The sequence below is a fragment of the Helianthus annuus genome, chromosome 11 (genome assembly GCF_002127325.2).
Source record: "Helianthus annuus cultivar XRQ/B chromosome 11, HanXRQr2.0-SUNRISE, whole genome shotgun sequence".
Taxonomy (NCBI): domain Eukaryota; kingdom Viridiplantae; phylum Streptophyta; class Magnoliopsida; order Asterales; family Asteraceae; genus Helianthus; species Helianthus annuus.
The window spans coordinates 32,529,278-32,548,863 of NC_035443.2; the positions used below are offsets into that span (position 1 = coordinate 32,529,278).

Sequence of the window (19,586 nt, forward strand, 5' to 3'; positions counted from 1 at the left end):
GTGGTTTAGCCAGTTTAACTATTTCAGCTCAAAAAGTAATCTTTCACATGTTAGACCACGAGGTTGCATTTTATAACGGTTTTGGCCCCTGACACTAACTTTGTTACTTTTTTTGCAGTTAAGTGTAAGGGTAATAATGTAATTATATACCTTAGGACTAGTTTTTAATAATTACAAAGTTCTTTTAATATTTAAGATTAATGCAATTGCTCAAGTTTTTTTTTTTTATTATTTCGTTATTTTAACGATTATTATTTAACGAAATATGTTTTATATATACAATTAATATGTATTTTCGTTAAACATTTATTTTTTATAAACGTCGTTTTTAAAATCATTTGTTTTAAAACCGTGTATGGTTTTTAAAAATATTCATTTTTAAACTATTTGTTTATTAAAATCGTTCTTTTTAAAGTTGTTTTTCTTTTAAAGTTTTTTAACGATTCATTTTATACTGTTCTTTTTAAAATCAGTTATTTTAACTTTTTTAAACAACTCGTTATTTTAAGTCCTTAATTTTTAAAAGCATTTCTTTTTAAACTGTTCCTTTTAGAACCGTTTTTGAAATGGTTCATTTTTTAAGGTTTATATTCAGTTTACTTATAGCCGTTAGGGAAAAAGAACTTCGGAAAATGAACGATTTCAAAAAATCGAAGGAATTTAAAAGCGATCTATTTTAAACGAACTAATGGTTTAAAAAACGAAGATTAAAAATATGACGTTTATAAAAAAATAAAACCTTAAAAAATAAGTTAACAAGTGTAAGGACCTAAAAAACACATGAATTTAATAAACGAAAGGTTAAAAAATAACGAATTTTGAATAAACAAACGGTTCAAAGAAATGAAAGATTTGAAAAAGAAATAATTATATCAAACCCCGAAGTTAAAACACAATGTATATATAAAACATATTTTGTTAAATAACTAATCTATAAAAGGTTATAAAAACCAATGACATTTATTCTACGCATGCAATCTAAAATACTATGTGAAGAAAGCTAATCGGTTTGTTTTAAATTTAATGTATAGAATACATATGATTGTGTTTAAATGATTACGTTTGGTATTTTTCTATATTGAACCATACCAAAAGAAATCAAAATAAATATAATACTTAAAAATTAAAACACAATACCTATATAGTTTGCTCACAAATTTGTAGAAAAAATACCATTTGTAGACCAACTGTACCCTACATAATCAACAATATATTCTTAATTTCATATACTAATACTTTGATGCGTTTTCGTATAGCACACAATATCGGATCTATATATGTCAACTACAAAAAAGTAAACTTTTAGTTTAAAGGGAAAAAAAAACCATGAAAACTCATTAAAAGATACCAATAAAGTATGTAATGACGTGCTCGGATCCTACGATGTATTTTCGTTTAGTCCAAAGGAAAAAAAAAAACCATGAAAACTCATTAAAAGATACCAATAAAGTATGTAATGACGTGCTCGGATCCTACGATGTATTTTCGTATAGCACACAATTTTGGATCTATATATGTCAACTACAAAAAAGTAAACTTTTAGACTAGTCGGTATGGTGACCGAGGGATGGACGGCGACGGGGGTGGCGGCACGGGGGTGACAGAGCGGCACCGAGAAGAAAGAGGGGGGCCCACATGTGTTGCTCCGTCCTGGACGGCGAAATTCCGACGGAGAGGACGATGACTGGACGGCGACGAAAGGGGCGGTACGGTGTTCAAACCGGCGACAGACCGGGACGGTAGGGGGACGACCCCCGTACCGTGTAGCCTTATATGACAACTACAAAAAAAGGTAAACTTTTAGTTTTAAGGAAAAAAAAACCATGAAAACTATACCAATAAAGCATATAATGACGTAAACTAGTTTTTTTTTCCATCTGCGTTGTGGGACAATAAGCGGAATATTTTCTTTCTCGTAATATCTATATCACTGTTTTATTTATTTGTACATACTACTCATAAAACGATCTCAAAAAAATATATATATTGAGTCAACCAATTAAAACAAAACACTATCATACTTTTGTTAAAACTAAAACGATGGTAAGACTATAATTTTAAACCGGAGGCAAAATTGTAATTTTCAGGACAAATGAGCGTGTGCAGGCAGCCGCTTAAAACGAATAAAAATTACACCGAGCCAAGCAACTAAAACAAAACACTACCATAGTTTTGTCAAAAACACTAAAACTATGGTATGTCTGTAATTTTATATTGGGGGCAAAATCGTAATTTGACAAGTAAAAAACAAAAACAAAGACAAAACTTAAATTTGAGTTGAGGGCAAAACCATAATTTAGCTGGGAGAAGAAAAAACCAAAACCAATAATAAAACTGTAAATTTAAACAGAAAAAAATTCGTAATTTGGCTAAACTAGTGGAAAAAAACCTACCAATAACCAACTGCCACAAAGGTTGCACCCAGTGTTCCCCACCATGGGGTTTGTAGATATAAAAAATAAAATACTACATGACTAAGACTGCGGGGTATGGGGCGGGGGTTTGGGCGTGGGTGGGCTGAAAACGCCCAAGCCACCACCCCGGGTGGGCATGGGTTTGGGCGTAGCCCCTTTTTCGTGAGTTTCAAGCCGGGCGTGGGGCGGTCTGGCCAAGCTGACATGGCGGGTTGTGAATGGCCAAACTAGGCTAGCCGTTGGGCTATTTAAAAAAAAAATTTCTTCCTTTATAAATACTTTACAATATTTATCATTTTTCTCACACAAAATCAAACACATAAAACACAATCTCGCCATGAGTTCTTCAAGTTATACTGAATCGTCATCATCATCTGACGATGGGGCGGAAATATTTCTACAAACGATCGCGACGGTGGTGAATGTTATCGTTGAAAACGAAGAGGAGGAGGAAGAGAGTCAACAACCTAAACGCAGAAGAAGGTACATCGCTCGTGAACGGGTTACCGCTAACGATTTGTTGGTAAGCGATTACTTCTCAGCTAAACCCAAGTATGATGAAAAAATGTTTAGGCGCCGTTTTCGTATGAGTAGAAACTTATTTTTAAGGATATCTAGAGATCTTGAGGAGAAGTATGTTTATTTTCAACAAAAACCCGATGTAACCGGGCAATTAGGATTTACTACGTGGCAAAAGATCACGGCCGCACTTAGGCAGTTAGCGTACGGCAATAGTTCGGACATTATGGATGACTATTTAAAAATGTCTGCACGTGTAGCTAGAGAAAGTCTTCACAACTTTTGTTCGTGTATTCTAGAACTCTATAGGAAAAGATATTTGAGAAAGCACTCGTTCAGTGACATGCAACAATTATTGGAACATCACGCAGATTATCATGGGCTACCCGGGATGCTAGGTAGTTTAGATTGTAGGAAATGGGCTTGGGAACTTTGTCCTACCCAATGGCAAGGCGCTCACACGAGTGGATTTCACGGGAGTCCAGCCATCATGCTTGAAGTGGTTGCGTCCCAAGATCTTTGGATATGGCATGCGTTCTTCGGTATGCCAGGTTCACATAATGATATTACCATCATAAACCACTCGCCCCTTTTCAATGATCGAATAAATGGTATAGGACCCAAAGGAAATTTCTTTGTAAACGGGGTTGAGTACGTGTATGGGTACTACCTAGTTGATGGGATTTACCCAGAGTGGGGGGTTTTTGTAAAATCATTCATAAAACACGGTACGACGGATCCAAAGAGATTAAAGTTTAACAGGGTACAGATGGCTGCACGTAAAGACGTCGAGCGAGCATTCGGTGTTTTGAAGAAAAGGTGGCGAATATTACAAATGCCTTGTCGACTATTGGACAAGAATCAGATTGGAAACGTGATGTACACATGTATCATTCTTCACAACATGATTTTGGAGGACGAAGGTAGAGCGGTCGTTACCCACTATGATGACGATGATTCCCAACCAGGTAACGTAACAGACCAAGATAAAGCGGTTAATGAATTTTGGATCAAGTCAAGGGATATACATCACAACCTTCGATCTGATTTGGTGGAACATGTTTCAACGATTCCTGGGTTCGAAACCGACGAAGAATGATTGTTTTTTATTTTAATAATTATTATGTTTGTTTATGTATTTAAAAAAATATATGTTTTTTTATGTTTTTAATTAATTTAAATATATATTAAAAAAATGATGATGTGGCTAAGCCACGCCGGCCCAACCCACGCCCAACCCAAGCCCCACCATACCCCATTAAAACTTGGGTTTGGGTTAACATCCACGTGTCAGCAATTGCCCCAACCCACGCCCAACCCAAGCCCCACCATACCCCGCAGTCTAAAGCAAAAAAATAATAAAAAAAAAGTGGTGGCCGCCACTATTAGCCAATGGCATGTTGCTGGCCTCCACCACTAACGAATTGCATAAACTATTACCCCTCATGGGATTTGTCATCATTGGAAATGGAAATGGAAATGAATTTTAACGAGTTTTTTCCTAAAGTAGTGTTGGTAGATAAAGTATTTATCAAACTAGTGTTACTAGAAAGCTACTTACCAAAGTGGTGTTTTCTTGAATATTTAATTGTTTCCCATTCCTTATCTTATTAGATGACTCCCAATTGATAAAAATTTATTAATTATTATGTAGTGATTATTTAATCATGGTAGATGAAGAAGTGAGTTAGAACTCACTTTTAATGACTGAAAGTTTCTGATGTTGTTGCTGAAAACTCAGTTGAGTTTAGGGAGTATTTTAAGTGTGTTTAAGGGTTGTAAAAGTTGTAAACTGGTTGGAAATAAGTGGGTATTTATAGGGAGTAATTAGGGTTTGGGGTGGTTGAGCATTGAATGTAATTTAGGTGGTTTAAACATTGAAAAAAAAAACAATAAAAACATCATCAATACTGCTAGGAGTCCCTCTAGTCGAATCCATAATCCATAGAAGTCCCAATAGAAGTTTACTGACATGGCTCTTCCATCGACGATCTACTGCTCCCTATTAGTTGCAGATGCACATGCTTTGATTCGAAAGCCCTATCCGGTGATGAATCCCCAGGAAGAGAGGGCTATTGAATTCATCCTCCCTTCAGTCCAGTTTGAACCCGTCCCAACGACGAACACCTTCCTACTGCAAGGCTTTGCTCTGCCCTTCCACTAGAATCCACTCCGGGTCGGAGGAGCAGCTAGTCCAACTTCTTGAGCAGCCGAGAGATTGAAGAATGAACATTTGCTTGAATTCCTTGCCTCACCCTGAGATGAGAGGGAAGGTCGATTTGACTCGAATCCTGGACCTGATCTTTAATCCTACACCGGTTAATGATGCGATGGGAGAAGTTTTTCTTTTGTCATTTTTCATCAATGCTGGCCCAGTCGTCCATGCCCAATCCCAATAGACAAACCTTAGCCCCTAGCTCTATAATCCACACTACCCAGTCCCTGAAAGCCCTCCCGGGGGCCTAGCCCTTCGAGTCTTAAGCAGCTTTCATCGTTCCTGCGCTAATAAGACAAAGAGAGAGTCTATGCATTGAATGAATCAGTAAAGTAACAACGGATTAGTGGAATGAGGGATCAAGAGACAGATAGGGGGAGAATGGCAATCATTGGTGGACATTCCCTTGAATGAGTCACAGAGCTCTCAACGGAGTGGTTTAGGTTCTGGAATTCCATCTCTAATTGGGGCTTTCAGTTCGAAGGTTATAAAATGTGGTGCGGGTTCATCTCTCTCAACTAGTTTAGGTTCAAGGGAGGGTGATCGAGGGGACCCAGACTTTAGATCTCTTCTCTATGGCGGGAGGTCTCTTTCGTATCAAGAGTGTTTTAGGGAGGCCAGGGGAGACGAATTGGATCGAGAGGCGATGCTTATACCTCTTCTTTATCGATAGGATTCCCGTCATTTGCAGTCTCCGGCGAAGGAGATAAGGGCGAGGGACCGAACATGTTCTATCCTCAACCTCCATCCGTCATTGGTAATCTCAATTCGCTTTTCCTATTCACTAGTAGAATGCGCACTACAACTAGCAGCCCATTACTAGTAAGGGAAAAGGCTAGCTCGCAAGAGCTGATGAAAAGCCAGCAACTTGTTAGGACTAGGTTTTGGCTTGCCCCTTTCTTCTTATTAGGAAGATAGGTTTGGAACCCTATACAAGGGGCAGCTTGTTGCTCACCCCTATCTCTAAAGGGGCACACACTCGTTACCACTAAACGACGAAGCCGGAAGCGGAATGAGGGACTTGATCCCTCAACCTCAGCCTTGGCAAGGCTATGCTCTACCAATTAAGCTATTTCCGCCAGCTACGGTAGTGGCGAATCACTACTGAGCAATTCACGTATCACTTGATACGGACGACTTCTGTTTTTTCGCAGGACCACAGTCTTGACCTCTAATCGAGCTACAAACACGAGTAGGTAGGCGGCTAGGGGGCGGCAGGGTTGTGCCTTTTCAATCTGTCACACCCCAACCGATGGCGGAAACATCGGGGCGTGACATTGAGCGAAACAGATTGTCCAGGAGAAATTCATAACAACTAATATTACCAAATATTTTAACGTTACGTCCCATACCATAACATATCAAGCAAAATAGTTATTACAGACATAGTATCTCAAAGACAAATAAATTGTTTCGACAACTCAGAATTAAATGTGACGTTTCTAGACCTCCTAACTTGATTTCCATGACAGCAAGCATAGCATAAGCATCCTAAACACCTGTCACATACGTTAAAAATAAGGTCAATACACATAGTATAAAGGTGAGCATACAAGTTTGATAGTATAATAGTAGCGAAAGCGGTTTACGCATAACCTGCATGTAACACGTAGAAATGTGAAGCAAGTAGGCTATCGACAATGAAATATGCACAGACATGACTGCGAGTTGTAGAATGCGCAACACATATCACCACTATGACACGTGAAGAAATACCCTTAGCAACCCCTGTCCACGACAGGTGCTGAGTCCAAACTATAGTACTATCGTTGCTAAGGTGTCAGGCACAATCATTGTGTAAACATAACATACAAGCATTTATCGAATAACACGTATAACATGCGATAGCAGTTAGCGTATGAAAAGTGTTTGCGTTGTGTGATCAATGTGATTTGATATAGGTAACGTATGTAACACCCAAAAGTGCGTTAAGCAAAAAGGGATCGAGTATACTCACAATTGATGGTAACTACTAAACACGAACTGTATTGGATTGAAGGGAGCGCTTAGAGTGATCCTGATCAGATAACGACAGTATAAGCGTTGAACAGTGCGTAAAATGGTGTCGAGTGACGTGGGACGGATAGTGATCCGATCGGATGACCGTCCAGACGGATGGTCATCCGGACGGATGACCATTCGGTCGGATAGTCCTTCGTTTGGGAAGGATGTGTTTGTGTATGAACTTTGAAGTTTTCGTTGTAGCATTTTGTAAAGTGAGAAGTGTTCCTGCATATCAGGTCATCCGGTCGGATGGTCATCCGAACGGATGACCGTTCGGTCGGATGGCCCTTCGTTTGGAACTGATATTCTTTGAAGTTTTACAAAATTTGTTTAAGTGTTTGAAACCACAAATCACCTGGACGAATAGTCGGTCAATCGGATGGTGATCCGATTGGACGGCTATCCGATTGTGCAACCCATTCATTTGAAAACTTGTAAAATCAGCTTAGAAAGTTTGCGGTTTGACCAAGACGGCTCGACAACGTGTTAATCAACAGAAACCTCAACAAGTCCAACTCATCCGTTCGAACGGGAATCACTCTATTCAATCCAAACCAACTGTTCTTGACCGATATTCATGTTCAACCCGGGAATCCGTCGTCTTCTCCGATAGGAATCCATTCTCAGTCCGGCACTTCACTATAACACGAGTAGAAGGCCCGCACGAGCTCAGATTCTATCGGGTTTAAGTGAAAAGTGAAGAAGGTTTGAAAAAAAGTTTGAAACATTTGAAAGACGTTTAGATTTAGGTGAAATCAGTGTTTAAACATTATGGAAATCCTTTAGATCTGAGTTGTTCTTGGTGGAAATGAGGTCACTTTGGTGTTCGTGAGAACCCATGATGACATCATCCTAGAACAGCCCAAATCCAGAGATTTCATGGTGAAAAGTTGTGACTTGTTGGTGAAATTGATGAGAAAGTGTGTAAAGATCACGGAAGTACAATATTTGGAGTAGAAACTTACAAGAATCACGAGGAATCGAGGGAAAAGTGGCTGAGAATGCGAAGGGTCGGAGGGGAGCTGTCACATCATGAACAGTGATGTGACAGGTGAGTATTTATAGGGGAAGGAGGAGAAGAGGCGGTGTAGAGTGATTCGATCGGAGGGCCTTCCGATCGGATGGCCATCCAATCGGATGGTCATCCGGATCTGGACGGATGACTATTCGATCGAATGGTCCTTCGATCGGATGGCTCGAGTGAGTTGGTTTCCGACTTTTCGTTTCGTGCGTTGAGCGTTGCATTGCGTTGCGAGTAAGCGATGCGATGGTATTAAACAATAGTTACACAAATAACATAACTCCTAATAATCATAAAAGTATTACTTAGTTTTGGTGTTCGCGATGAGATTGCGTTGTGATAGAGTTGCGATTGCGTTTGCGATTAACACCTTTAACATAAATAAGCATGCACAAGTAACACATAATTTCACACACACGTAAAACAATATGCAGAACAGCGATTCAAGTTGCGATGCAATAGCGATGAGATAGCGTTAAGTAGATTAGCGTTTAAACTGCATTTATTGCATTGTTACTTCACATAATACAACTAAGGTAGCGTAAACTAAAGTATCGATTATTGGGGTTCGAGAGTACAAGAAATAATTAAGCAAGGAATAACAGATCTGATTAGCAACCTTTTCTTCCTTTGACTTTGACTTTGACTTGTACTTTGACTTCACAAAGTCGGGTTGTTACACAATCAATCTCCAGCCACTCCGCTATTGGTGCGAGCTGTAAGGAGTCTTGATCTCTAGTTAAGCTGGGGCGTCATCTGTCTTTTAAATTAAGTCATTTCCTAAGATGGCTCCTCTTATTCTTTCTACGATAATCCAAACTGCAAGCTCCACGAGTCTGCTCGGAACCAGTCGATTCCTGAGCCATTCTTTCTCCCCTATCGGTTGGCCTTTGCCAGCCACTAGAGCAAGTAAGAGAACCTACAGTGAATGCCGCAGATTTTGACCGGATTGTACACCTTTGTGTCTGGCTATGTATATGGATGTGCATAAAGAAGGGACGAGGCATCTCTATCCTTTTTTAGGGGAAGAGGGAGGGAAGAAGCTGCAGCGGTACCTCACGAACTTCTTACTAGAGCAGTACAATAGGCTCGAGTGTTTGGATGCACGTCTTTTGTTCATATTCCTGCGCAGTTAAGAGAGAAATTGTGCCCAAGGAAACCACTTGTGTCTTTCTTGGATATGCTTAGTCCGGGTATAGACGCTATGACATGAAATCCAAGAGACTCGATGTATCCTTGATTGTTCTCTTTAATGGGGGCGCTTCATCTTTTCCTTAACCTAATTAATAACCCCTGGGGGAGAATGATGATGGAGATGTATTGCGGCCTTCTCCTGTTCATCAACTCTAACTGCATTCTTCTGCAGTTGATGTTACGGATCAGCCTCACGCTTCAAGCAGCTTTGCTCAGCATCTTCTATCAATTGTCAGCCTGTTCAGCTGACCTCAGAGGATTCCAGTCACCCGACACAGCATGTTTATTCTCGGCAGCGATGATAGTCTCTTTCCCAGGTCAGACTACTCCATAAGATCAGCAGTCTAGCCCAGTTGCTTCCCTTTTAGGCGATTCCTCTAGTTAAAGAGTGAATTCAAGAGTTCCAGGCAGGCGATAGGAGCTTCGGGGGGATAACATGAATCGTATAAGTCTGAACCCTATTAGTTATGTGCTTCCCCCTTCAAGAGTTGGGCTACTACCCTAATCAAGTTCTTCCTAGCGTATAGTTTTGGGCAGATTGAGTCTTTCTCTAATAGTTAGATTAAGCATTAGGCGCAACTTCGACTATAAAGCATCCCGTTAATCTCTTCTCTTTCTGTCTTCAAGCTTCAAGCTTTTGCCTAAGAGCTCGGATTCCAGTCCTATCGTTAGAAGGCAGCATAGTTGGAATTTCTTCCTGCGGCAAATAAAGGAAGAGAAAGGGCTCTCTAATGCCTTATTTGTACGATATGATGCAAGCAAGGAATCCTATTAGAGTGATGCAAGTCAGCCTATAAGATGAAACCGAAGATACTAAGCCTAGAATCAGTCGCTCTCTATATCAATTTATCTTTAGCAAGAAGCCCTGTGAAAGCTATCAGATAACGACTTTATAGAGGTCCCTCGCTGATGCCTTCATTTTTTTTCATCTCTTTATGATGCTATCTTCCTTTAGCCAGACTTCCTGCATTACTGTGATTAAGAGGAAGCGCTAAGGTCTATCATTTCCTTAAGTTAAGAGTGAAGGACGGATACTGGCTCTTTAGGACTTATAGTAGCTGCTCTTCTGGTAGTATAGCTGGTAGCTCTGCTTATGCTAGCTCTCTTCTTTCTTATGAGAGAGATTCGCAATAGGGGCATTTCTCTGTAAGAAGGCTTGTTACAACTATCAGGTATAGGGGATTTACTTCACCTTGAATCATTATCGATATATGGCTTTCTTTTCAGCCGCTTTCCTATTTCATTAAGGTAGTTTGCTAACTTAGTGCTTTCGCTAAGGTGACGAATTTAATGAAACTTTCATTGTTGATCAGAGGAAAGAGAAGACCTCGATAAGGAAGAAGAACAAGAGCTACATCGGCAGGACTCTCTGCAAGTGGAAGGTCGTGTAGGGGCTCTTGGGAAGCTCTTTTCTTTATACCAGAAGGAAGATGGTCGAGGAGATCAGTAGCTAGAAAGCTCCTTTGGGAGAGCAAGGTAGCAAAAAGTATATTACAAAGTACATCACTATTAAGTCAACTACAGTAGTCTCATGAGCATGTAACATCCCCAAGCTTCAAGAGGAACCAAAGAGAAGAATACTCTGTAGGAGCAGCAGTAGTGGCCGAGCATCAGTCATTAAGTGAATCAGTAGATGCCCGCGCACGTGAGCAGCAATCACTTCATTGCAGCAAGACAAAAGTAGCATATGTCACATGGTAGATCATATCCAAGCAGAGGTTCACAAGAACGAGCACAACTTCACTCAGAACTTGTGACAAAGACTTGGTGTGCATCAGAACACGACTGAAAGCCCTTGCTGCTTCTTCATTCCAGGTGAAGCTATCTTTATTCAGTAAATTGGTCAGTGGCTTGCTGATAAACCCCATACCCCTTTCAAAATTTTAGGTAATAGCATGTTAAACCCAGAAAGCTTCTCAACCCCTTGACAGTAGTGGGTTATGGCCAGCTCAACATGCTGTCAATCTTGTTTTTATCTGCTGATACCCCTTCACTGCTCACCACATGCCCGAAATAATCTAACCTTGCCTGATCGAAAGAGCATTTCGATTTCTTCACAAACAATTTGTGGTGTTTTAAAGTTTCAAACACTAGCCTCAAGTGTTGCAAGTGGCTATCTAGGCTGTCACTGTCAATCAAGATGTCATAAAAAAACCAGTACAAATTTCCTCATATAATCCATTAAAACCTCATTCATGAAAGCCTGAAATGAGGCTGGAGCATTAGTTAAACCAAAGGGCATAACTATGAACTCGTAATGGCCCTGGTGAGTTCGAAATGCAGTCTTGTGTATATCATCTTCAAACACCCGAATCTGATTGGTAACCACTTCTCAAATGAAGCATCGAAAATATCCTGCTACCATGTAATTCATCAAGCAATTCCTCAATTGGAAATTTCTCTTTCACGGTGATGGCATGGAGTGCTCGATAATCCACACAAAATCTCCAGGTATTGTCCCTTTTTTTTCACTAGCAACACTAGAGAGGCATAAGAACTCACACTTGCCCTGAGAATACCACTTAACAGCATCTCCTTGACTTGTTTTTCTATCTCAGCAATTTGGATGTGGGGGTATCTGTAGGGCCTTACACTCATAGGCTCACTACCAGGTTTTAAGGGAATGTGGTGGTCGTGATTCCTCTTAGGAGGAAAAGGTCAGGCTAGTTGCTAAAGGCTTTGGCTTTACTCAAGGAAAAGACTTGATCCAGCAACACCACTTCTAATATAAGTGACAGAATTTCTAAACATAGGTCGAAAGGGACAACATAAGCACACGACAGATTAACTGTTTCAAAACAATCCTGCTAGTTAAACATACTTGTGTACAAAACAAAACATCCAAGCATCATAGATATTAGAGTAAAATACCAAAATAGTTCCTGAGTTTAGGCCACTTTGCCACTTAAGTCCAAAAAATAGAACTTTTTGTATCTGGGTCCCTGAGGTTTCATTTTTGTTGCCATTTTCATCTAATTAGCAAACTGGGTTAGAACTTTCTGTTAAATTCTCCCCTTTTTGCCGTTTTCCTCGGTTAATTAAAATATGTTATAACATAAAATGACGATTATACCCTTCATTTAAATAAGGAAAACGACAAAAGGGGGAAGTTAGAAGAAAATTCTAACCCAGTTTGTCAAATTGGATGAAAATGACAAAAACAATGAAACCTCAGGACCCAAATACAAAAGGTTTCATATTTTTCGATTGAAGTGGCAAAAGTTGCCTAAACTCGGGGACCATTTTGGCATTTTACTCTAGATATTAACATATTTGATACACAATATATGCAACAACATAGAGCTAACCTATATATCAACAAAGAACAAACTCATCCTTCTGCTTCTCTGACATCAATACAGCCAGTTTTAGTTGACCGAGCTGACAAAGCCTAGCCGGATTCTTAAATACAGTAACTCGAGCCCTTTTATCACCCAACAAAACAAAACGGGCTATGCTAAAAGAGTCACCTTTCTTAACTGCAAACTGCCACTCTCTAACTGATATCTCAAACCAGTCCTTTGTTTTAGAATCAGTTGTTTTGACTTCAATGTATTCCTTCCGGTTTTCATCATCACAAACTTCAATATCATATGGTAGCCAAGTTTCACTACATTCATTTACCCATTTCACAACTTTGATACCCATGTTTTTATAGTAGTTAAAAGCCAGTTCCTCACCTCGTCTCCCTGTAAGAGACGCCTGTTTCACATTGACTCGGCCATGTGAAAGCTGGTCCTTCTGGTTAAAACCCAAAAACCCATCTTGGTCAACCAAATCATGTTCAACAATGATCGTGTCAACCGCGTTTGTTCCCCCGTGACCCAAAAAACCATCTTGGTCAACCAAACCATGTTCAGCATCGACTGAATTAACCGCGTTGGTTCCATCATGACCCTCATGGTTCAAACACTTAGAAGCATGTAGACTTTCTGCATCATCAGTAGTTGGTACATTTAGATCAACTCGCTTAATTACATATTGCATCTTCGATTTATTAGCACGCGAGGAAATGGATTTAGGGGGATTCTGGCTTCTGTTACTTTGGGATGATGAACTGGGCCTAACGGATCTTTTAGGAACACCTTTCGTAGCTGATGACTCCCATAGATTGAATTGACCATACTGGTTCTTCATCTGATAGCTTTGGCACCTTCTGACTATTCAAGATGAAACTTTCTATTTGTTTCTCTTTAGAACCCGATTTATTCATACATGTAATCATGTGAAGAAAATTTGCCAAGTGTAGGTCAGGATCACCGTTGACTAAAAAACGAGAAAGCTCCATGAATATCGAATGAGAATCTAAGTTACGAGTTACAAACAAAATCTCATGTTGTATGTATCAATACAGAAACAACAGTTTAGTTCAAACCTGAACTTTACATTGTGGTGGTTAATATTTGACATTTGACATTTGACATTTGACATTTGACATTGAATATAATACAATTATCAACTACTGTGAACAGTAGTTTGACTTATTTTTTTTATTTTGTCTTTTTTGTCTTTTTTATGGTTGTATACATTTACCTTTTAAATTTTAGTATTAACACTTACAACCCCTTAACTTCTAATTTTTTAGAAAATAGGTCATATATAATACGTTTTCGATTGATCTACATTTTGCCGTAAAATTTTTACGGAACACCGCGGCAACGCGCGTGGAAATTTACTAGTTCATATGTAAAAGGTATTATACCTGAAGAAGGCAGATACAATCATGTCTCTTCTTTGACACCAACTTTGACCTCTTTATAACATTCTTGTAATACAACTTTTCAACAACAACAATCTGCAGCCGATTTACTTTCTCAAATCCAGCCAACTTGAGTTGAAGATATCTTTCACGATACGAATTAGAAATGTAACGTTGAGCGTAAGGAAGGACCCAACTCACCAATGAAGTTTCATAGCTATTGTCTACTGGCTTGTTACATATTGCTTCACGAGTAACAACCTGCGGTAGATAATAAGTTGTTTACATCAATAAAGATTCGCCCATGTGTTTCATGTTAACAAAAACATTTTTTACAACAAAAAATAGAGGTGGCAAAATGGTCAGACCGAGCGGGTTGAATGACGGGTGGAAACAGATACTTTTTGGTACAAGCCAAAATGGGCTACTTTGATAAATTATACTTGTCATAAAGAACACTTTAATTCTTTTCGAAAATTATGACCTAACCTCTGAAAGGGCGGGAATTTCAAGATTTTCGTAAGAAAAGAGATCTTCACTTCAAGCATCACCTTTTCTTCGTCAGTAAGTTGACATAAACAAAAAAAAGTTAATATTATTCAACTTCTCAAATTCATCAGCAAGCTTTGCATCATCACACCAACACACGAGCCCAAATGATGAATGTAATGAAACCCATTTATCTTGTGTAGTCGGAAGCACCTTCGTTTTCTTTTCCTCAAGATTTCTTATCAACAATTCAAGATCTTCAAAACTCAAAGCCCCAGATTTGAGTCCATCACTCCACTTTAGAAAAATATCAAAAACCTGTCAAATGTATTGATATTGAGAAAATGCCATCAGATTTGAGTCCATCACTCTATTTATGTTTTCTGACCCATTACCAACCTTCCATTTACCCACCTCTAAGTCAAACATTGACGTGAAAAATCTTACCTTTTTGGCAGCCTTCAACGGAGTATTTACTGCCCAAGCTACCCCATCAGTCAGGAACCACTGTTTGGTAAGCATGAGCTCCGATACAAGTGCGTACAACTCGACCATCTCACCATCACAACGAGTTAACATACCCATCACTTCATCAATGGTAGTCTGATGTGACTTGATGGCCCTGTCACGAGCCCTCTCAAGCTCAGCCTTATCTGACAAAAGAAACAAAGGATTTAGAAAGGAGTAGAAAAAGAAAACAGTAAAGAACGTATTACGAACGTACTGCTAATCAAGCGATGATGATCGGCCCCAGAAGTTGGTCGTAAGAAGTCTGCATCTCCTTTAGCTCTGCTTTGCTTCTCCCTTCGACATCAGATAGTTTTTTTTCCAAGTTACCAAACTTCAACTTGAGAGCCTCCAAGTCCTGAAGAGCCTTGTCCCGAGCTTCATGAGCAGCTGCAGCCGAAGCCTATGAAGATTTATTAACCCCTTTTGCTTTTGAGACCTGCTCCTTCAGATGATCCACCTGAGATCGAAGAGATGAGAGCTCCTGCTTGGTTTTCGAGCGAACATTATCCTCGTTCTTCAAAGAGGCGATTCCGCGCTCAAACCTACCACAATTCGATTCCGATTCAACCCAACGCTTATAGGTTTCCACCACCAGAGAGTTAGATTGGGCTTGATTCAGCATCAGGGCATTTCCAAGCTCTGGACCACTCATCTTCCGGTAATACGCATGCTCAGCAGGAGTTCCGAGATGAAACAAAGCCATCTTTGCCGATAGAGCATCCATGATCCTGTCCTTATTCGCCAACGACCAATCAGGGATATACTTCTCCAGAGCATGAGCAGAGTCCACATCCACAGCATCGCCCGAACCTAGCTCCCGGCATATAAAAACAGCTTCAGTTTCATACAACAAAGGGGACGAAGAGGCGCTATCCCCACCATCAATCGGTTGAGGGCTTGGCCTCGAAACATTAGAAGCGACCCCCATTGTGGGCTTACCCGAGGGAGAAGGTTCGATTTTTTTGAAAGATAAGGGATCAGGTATGTGGATGTCTTCAATAACCTTGGTGGTCGGCCCCCCAAAAATATCGGGCTCGTTGGAAGATTGACCGGTTGATCCCTTGGAGTCTTGCCACCATGAAGATGAGCATATAAGTTATCTAATAAGCCTCCGGTTGTAGAAAACCCGGTAACCTGATCGACTTCGTCGTCCTCCAACGTGATTGTCTTAAAATCCAACTTTTTCTTCTTCAGTGTTTTTGGATTCGAATCAGCCTTGGAAGAAGTAGTCCGTTCTCTTTTCAAGCTAACTTGAGGACGCGCCTCAGCATCATCACCATCACCTTCATCTTCAACATTCACTCCTTCATCCTCCATAGAGAGGTGTTCAGAACCGTACAAAATAATCTTGGAATCAGACCCCTGCGCTCCGCTTGACTCAATTCTCTTTCCTTTGTCACCAGCAACCAACGCAACCGCCTGAGCCAGAGATACATTCACCGTCCATATCGAAGGAACTGAGCCCGAACCACCTTGTCCAGCTGAACCTCCTTGATTGACCGGGGCGGTTGGTTCTCTAATTTGATAAAGATGTCCTTGCACTACACTCAAATACGGCGGATCGCCTTTCGGTGTCTTGGTGGCTCGAACATCAAGTTTGGTGGAATCGAAGGATTTCAACCTCAGAGCATCTTTCAAACCCATAGCTGCACAAAAAAACAAATAATATCCATAGTCCGGCGTAATAGAAGCATACAACATGCAATAAAATAATCAATAAACAGTACGAGAAACACCGTATCTAGTTAAAAGTATAACTAACCCTCTCCGTTCCACCTAAGGGTAGGATACCATTCCGGTTTGGCCCAGATCGTGCTTATCCGTCCCATGACAAGAATGTGTTCCGGATACTTTTGTACGCGCTCGGCTTCCTTGATCAAAGTCGCATATAAATTTTTATTAAATGAAAAGTCTTCAGGAAGAGGATCTAGGAGGCGTGACTTTTTCAGTCTCCATGACATCTCGGGCGGAACGCACCGGTCATCAACCAGGAAGAAACGGCCTTTCCAATCTTTTAAGCTGGAGGTAATCCACATGTAACAACAGGCATTTTTCTTCCTAACTTCAAAGGTATACCAGCTACCGCACCGATTCAGCTTATAAAAAGCCCGGAACACATTCAAATCCGGGTCAGAATTCAAACCACGACAAGCCAGCTCAAAATGACACACCCTGGCGAGGCCGAAAGGCTTCATTTGAGAGAGATGGACCTCATGAAACAAAAGAACTTCGATCAAGAACTTCGTCAAAGGAAGACGATAGTTACAGTAATCGAACAACCTGGTATAAACACATATTTTTCCTGGAACGAACGGATATATGGTCGTATCCTTCGCAGGAAGAACAGGGTTCAACGAACCGGACAAGTTGCTTTTATTCGCCAAAGTAAGAAGGAGATACTAACCTGATCAGATTATCTGGTTTAGAAAAAAGAAGAGGGAAAGGAACAAGATCAAGCAGGTAAAAAGTAAAAAAGGAAATAACTTTTTCTATTTATAAAGGATTTTCTCCACCGCCGTAGGGCGTCCAATAGAGAGTTGACACGTCATGATAACTGATAGAAGTCAAACGTCGCGTCAGATAAAGAGAAGATAAAACGACCGACAGTCATATAACAAAGGTCACCGCCAAAATTCAAAATTCAAAATTCAAAATTCAAAAATCAGCGAAACCAACGGCAAATAAAGGCCCCGAATCACCGAATCTTCGCTACTTAGTTCGAAGCTTTTGCTAAACAAACGCTACGAACTAGGGGGACTTGATGAGGATACGTCCTTGGTCGGACCGAATGCCTGATGAACACATAATCGAACCGAAAGCTTAAAGGATCGGTCGTACCTAACACCATAGACGGAGCAATCTAACACACTGCTCTGGCTTAACTAAGTGGGAGCCCACAGCTTTAACTGCCATGACAATGACTGGTCCGACCCTAACTAACTCGCCATGTCAGCATCCCCCAAAAATATAAATACCCCGCCAAGACTCCACACCAAGGGTAATCGCTACTTTCTCTCTCTAAACTCCTCTCTCTCTCTCCCTCTCTCTCCCTGGCCTATTTTATCCTCACAAATACTTATTCTCACGCCCGAGCTTGGTCACAGAGAGGCCCCCTCCCTGTGACGAGGCTAACGGTGTGTTTCTTTCCTTGTGATCTTGCAGGTTCTTGCCAAGGTCATCTGAAGTTCTGCTCAAACCAGGTCGGGCCAATTGGTTTTGAGTCTTCAGTTAGCAAAAATCTTCATTGTTGTTTAAAGCATTTAACATCGACCTTCATAATCATCGTCTATATTTTTAAACTTTCATACATGCTTAACCAGGTTGTACCCTAGGCATAAATAGTTGTACATTCACATAGAGAACAACTAACAGAGTTCTATAGTCGACTTCGTTTATTTAATCATGGTTTTAATGAATAGAATATCAACATGAACCAAGCAACATCAAGCATCAAATGTCAACAGATTCATACGGTTTCATTATCAACATTCCTTCATGTTTATCACGCGTCACAGTTTAAAACAACATTCAGCAGATCCAACTTACACTAGGCGTATCATCATCAAGCACACAATTAAAGGCAGCGTTCTAACCTGGTTCCAGTTCGTATCGGTATGTGTTGGACAGAGAAACAGAGCTCCGAGCAGTGGAGACACGAGCCGCCGTTGAGTGACCGGAGCGTATCTAGATCGCTGAAGGTTTAAATGGAGATAGAGAGGTTGAGCGCATAGTCGGAAAGGGGTTCCCCGATGATGGTGGAATAGATGTTGCAGGTTTGTTTTTGGAGAGGAAAGGATTATAGAGAGAGGAGGAAATTAAGGAGAGAGAAAGAGAGAGAGAGAGAGAGAGATGTCTAGGGATTGTTGTTGTAATTGTCAAAAAATTCCATGATGTGACGGCTGTTTTGTATTTATATTTGTGGTAGAATGGATCGCACACTAATAAGTGTGCTCCCATTCCTATTGTGCGATCCTAGTAGGGTTTAATGAGTATGATCTTGGCTTTGTGTTGGGCCGGTCACAAGGGTGTGAGACTCATTATAAGTGTAGTTCAAAGTAGAGGGTAATGGGGTGATATGTTATTTGTTTGTTTATCACAATTAATAAAAACTATATTATCATGTTACACACATAGTCTCAAAAGTCCATATATTACTTATCATTTAATAATTTCACATTACGGTAACGTACAATATAGTCATGCGGGGAAAACCCAAAGTGTCGCAGAGATACTAGGTTTTTATACTGTTTGATATCTGGGGTATTATTTTTGGTCTTCTGATTTCGCGTCAGCAATGGCCTAGACCTCGTATAATATTTTGTGTGCTTTAAAAGCTTTCCCTCTACATAAAAATTGAAAAATATCGAAAGATATAAATCAAGTGCAGTTGTAAAGAAGATTCCTAAGTGGAATACACCTTTAAGTCGAGCCTTTATCTCTTTGACTGAACGGTAGTTCATACTTGAGCTCTCAAGGCCTCGCACTAACCCAGAGTACAGATATCAATATAGTATATTCACC

At 40.2% G+C, this 19,586-nt stretch overlaps 1 protein-coding gene across 1 annotated transcript; it reads right to left on the reverse strand.

Annotated features, from left to right (window-relative positions):
* Window positions 1-12,374: 12,374 nt before the first annotated feature.
* On the reverse strand, window positions 12,375-18,913 carry LOC118483922 (protein NO VEIN-LIKE-like). The gene is made up of 3 exons (XM_035979698.1): window positions 18,659-18,913; window positions 14,070-14,327; window positions 12,375-13,633 (listed from the first exon to the last, which is right to left on the reverse strand). Exon 3 carries the CDS (start codon window positions 13,502-13,504, stop codon window positions 12,683-12,685), a length of 822 nt encoding a protein of 273 aa, XP_035835591.1. The 5' UTR covers window positions 13,505-13,633; window positions 14,070-14,327; window positions 18,659-18,913; the 3' UTR covers window positions 12,375-12,682.
* Window positions 18,914-19,586: the final 673 nt, after the last annotated feature.

What these genes read in the sequence shown, in the direction of transcription:
- LOC118483922 (XM_035979698.1), bottom strand. Translation starts at nt 13,504, where the DNA reads ATGAAGAACCAGTATGGTCAATTCAATCTATGGGAGTCATCAGCTACG.